General features: G+C 40.1%; 1 protein-coding gene across 1 annotated transcript; it reads right to left on the bottom strand.

The window, feature by feature from the left end:
* Positions 1 to 1,699: 1,699 nt before the first annotated feature.
* LOC142167268 (uncharacterized) lies at positions 1,700 to 2,245 on the bottom strand. The gene has a single exon (XM_075227433.1). It carries the CDS (start codon positions 2,243 to 2,245, stop codon positions 1,700 to 1,702), a length of 546 nt encoding a protein of 181 aa, XP_075083534.1.
* Between the last annotated feature and the right edge of the window lie 2,110 nt (positions 2,246 to 4,355).

A 4,355-nucleotide genomic window follows, 5' to 3' on the forward strand; every position in this document is an offset into this window, starting at 1 on the left:
TAGTTTTGCCAAGATTATTATTCGGTCAAGTCAATCAGAGTTCAAAAGTGTGATTATACTAAGCAATGATTCTAACAAGTAACTAATTTATCAAGCAGCAAAATGGCTTTTGTGTATTCAGTAAAGACAAATATCCCAAGGTTGTGATCGATTCACCAATTTTATTATGTTCTAATTAACTCTCCCTTTCATACAATTAACTCATGGTTGCTAATTAATCGAATAATTGCTCTTGTAGTATTGTCCCGAATTCCTACTCGCCTATTCAAAATGGATTAACGCATGCATTCCTATGGAATCAATATATTACGAATGCATTAAGATTGCGATATTTAATTAAGCACGGTGATTAGGTATATTCCCATCCTAACTGCAAATCCGCCCCTCTCAGAGTTAAGATCATGCTCTCTTCAATTCTTCTCTTATCTAGACATGGCCTTCCCAAGCATAGCATAGATAGTAAATAGAACCTAACCGTTGGCCAGACAATTAAGCAATTAATCACAGAATTAAAGAAACAACCATATAATAGTGAATTGTAATCAAGGTTAAGTCAACTTTAAACAACAATATTCATGGCTAAATCACAACCCCAGAACTATGGGATTTAGCCACTCATGATAATATCAAAACAAATTCATAAGTGTTGAATAATTGAAAATACTAAGAAAAAATGAAGAAAACTGAGATATCCTCACTCCCGGATGTTTCTCGTGTGTAATATTCCTTCAAAGTGGCATCTCCCCTCTCAAAATAGGCTTAGTCTTGCTTTTATACGCGTTGGGTAGGTCTTGGGATAAAATAACCTTGTCCCGGGCAAAGTAGGAGAGGTTCCCTGTCACCAGCTCCCAGGGTAACGTGGGGGGCTAGCCCTGGCTCTGGCTAATTTCAGATTCTGCAAAGTGCACCACAGGTAGCGCCCCACGCTGCCTGTGGCGCTACAAATGGCCCTTTTCCAATTTTTCTCCTTTTTGGCTCTAATCTCGCACCTTTCACCCCATATTGCCTATGAATGATTCCTACATAGAAAAACACCCCAAATTAATATAAATAAATACATATTACATCTGAAATCCATGAAACAGGAGTAAAATATGAGGCGATGTACATATAAATATATATACTTTAAGCTAAATATCAATTGTCCACTATTTTTCGTAGGATCATTTTAATGTTTTTGTTGGCCGCTTCAATTGCTCCATTCATTTGTGATCTATAGGCTATCGAGTTACAATGGACGATTATGAATTTTTCATAGATTTTCCTCATGAGATCACTATTGAGATTGGCTGCATTGTCAGTGATGAACGATTCAAGTATCCCAAACCGGTAGACTATGTTGTTACTGACAAAATCTGCCACAACTTTCTTCGTGACGGCTTTGTATGTTGAAGCTTTGACCCATTTGGTGAAGTAATCAATGGCTACCAAGATGAAACGGTGTCCATTTGATGCAGCAGGCTCTATAGATCCGATTACGTCCATCCCCAAGTGGCGAAAGGCCAAGGTAAACCCATTACATTCAACTCATTGGGTGGAGCCTGGATGAAATCCCTGTGGATTTAGCACTGGTGACATTTCTGCACATAGCAAATGCTATCACTCTCCATGGTCATCCAAAAGTATCCGGCTCTTAAAATCTTCTTGGCCAAGGTAAGGCCATTCATGTGAGGTGCTCATGTCCCTGCATGTATTTCTTCTAGCAATCTGGTTGATTCAGCAACATTTGTGCATCTAAATAGGCGTAAGTCTGGGGTCCTCCTATACACGACTTCCTCGTTGAGAAAAAAACGTGATTCGCTAGCCTTCTGAGTGCTCGCTTCTGATCATTGGCGACATTCTTAAGGTACTCTCTTGTTTCAAGGAACCTTTTGATGTCGTAGTACCACGACTTACCATCTGGCTCTTCATCTACATAGAACCAGTACGCATGCTGATCCCAGACCTCTATCTCAATAGGGTCGATGTAATTCTTATCTGGATGCTGGATCATGAATGACAAGGTTATGAGAGCATCGACAAGCTCGTTCTGGATCCTGGGAATGTGTTTGAACTCTATCTTTATGAACTTCTTGCACAACTCCTTTACGCAATGCATATATGAAAGAATCTTGACGTTCTTAGTAGTCCATTCTCCTTGAACTTGATGTATCAACAGATCAGAGTCTCCTATGACCAAAAGCTCTTTGATATTCATGTCAACAACCATCCTAATCCCGAGGATGCATGCTTCATACTCGGCCATATTATTGGTGCAGGGGAATCTTATCTTTGCTGATGCCGGATAATGCTATCCTGATTCTGAAATTAAGACTGCCCCAATTCCTACTCATTTGAAATTTGCCTCCCCATCGAAGAACATTCTCCATCAAAGGTATGACTCTACAATGTCTTTTCTGACGAACAACACCTCTTCATCCGAAAAGTATGTAGTGAGTGGATCATAATCTTTGTCCACTGGATTAAGGTGGTCAGCTAAATCTTGTCCTTTGATGGCATTTTGCGTTACATACACAATGTCAAACTCGCTGAGAAGAATCTGCCATTTGGCCAATTTTCCTGTAGGCATCAATTTCTGAAAGATATACTTAAGTGGATCGAGCCGGGATATCAGATGTGTGGTGTATGCCGACAGGCAGTGCCTCAACTTTTGGGCGATCCAAGTCAAAGCACAGTAGGTGTGCTATATCAGAGTGTATTTGGCTTCATGTGGTGTAAACTTTTTACTTAAGTAGTAGATAGCTTGCTCTTTCCTCCCGGTTTCATCGTGTTGTCCCAACACACATCCAAATGCATTATCCAAAACTGACTAATATAATAATAATGGCTTCCCAGGCTCGAGGGTGACCAATACCGATGGATTTGACAAGTACTCCTTGATATTGTTGAAGGCTTTATAACACTCTTTTGTCCATTTCGTAATGGCATCCTTTTTTAGCAGCTTGAAGATAGGCTCGCAAATTACCATAAACTGGGCTATGAATTTGCTGATGTAATTTAGCCTGCCAAGGAAACTCATCACATCCTTCTTGCTTTTAGGCGGCAGTAAGTCTTGAATGGCTTTGATCTTTGAAGGATCCAATTCTATACCTTTTCTACTTACGATGAAACTCAACAGTTTCCTGACAGGGACTCCGGATGCACATTTTGCAGGATTCAACTTCAATTTATACCTCCGCAAGCATTCAACAAACATCTTTAGGTCGTCCAAATGTTCTGCATTCTTTCGATATTCAATGAGGACATCATCCACATATACCTCGATCTCTTTGTGGATAATGTCATAGAAGAGGGTAGTCATGACCCTCACGTAAGTAGCACCGGCATTTTAGAGGCTGAATGGCATGGCTCTGTAGAAATAAACTCTCCAAGGCGTAGGGAAAGCTGTCATCTCCATATCTTTTTCATGCATCAAGATTTGATGGTACCCGGCGAAATAATCCACGAATGACTGCAGCTCGTGCTTTGCACAATTATCGATGAGAATATGAATGTTTGGTAACGAGAAATCGTCCTTTGGACTAGCCTTGGTAAGATCCTGATAATCCACACATATCCTAATCTTCATATCCTTCTTTGGCACCGGTACGATATTTGCCAACCATGTGGGATAATTGGTGACTCTAACCATGTTTGCCTATATCTGCTTGGTCACTTCTTCCTTTATCCTCAAACTCAAATTCGGTTTGAACTTTCTGGGCTTTTGTTTGATTGGAGGTCTAGCAGGATTAGTAGGCAATCGATGCGAAATGATATCGGTACTCAATATGGGCATGTCGTCATATGACCATGCGAATACGTCAATGTATTGTCGGAGGAGCTCGACCAGTTCTTCTTTTTGCTCTGCTTCTATGAATGCTAATTCGAGTTTCTTTTATGTTTTCTTCGCTCTCTAGGTTGATTACTTCTGTCTCTTCAAGGTTAGGCTTTTTCTGGCTCTCCAACTGTTCGATCTCTTGTGGGAGATTATCCGGTGTCGTGCTTTCATCGTATTCCTCGTAATCTGGATCTCTTTGCTCGAGGGCTTTGTTACATGTCATAATCGTAGATGCGGGTTTTTATCGGTTTGGTTACTGAAAAGAAAAACTAAGTATAAATGAAGCGATATATAAGTTTGCAATAATTTTTAAAAAAGCAATTCTTTTTATTTCATCAAAGAGGAACGTTTAAATGTTCAAAAAGGCAATTGACAAAAGAGTACAGGCACGATTCAAGCCTCAATTGACCATGCATTTTTTTTCAAAAAGTTTTACAATTCCACACTACCAAGACTCCTGTCGAATAGAGACGAGCTGGCGGCCCAATTCTGCAAGTCCTCTCTTGGTTTGGCCTTTCGAATGATCGGTGTCTTGATA

The sequence above is a fragment of the Nicotiana tabacum genome, chromosome 12 (genome assembly GCF_000715075.1).
Source record: "Nicotiana tabacum cultivar K326 chromosome 12, ASM71507v2, whole genome shotgun sequence".
NCBI lineage: Eukaryota > Viridiplantae > Streptophyta > Magnoliopsida > Solanales > Solanaceae > Nicotiana > Nicotiana tabacum.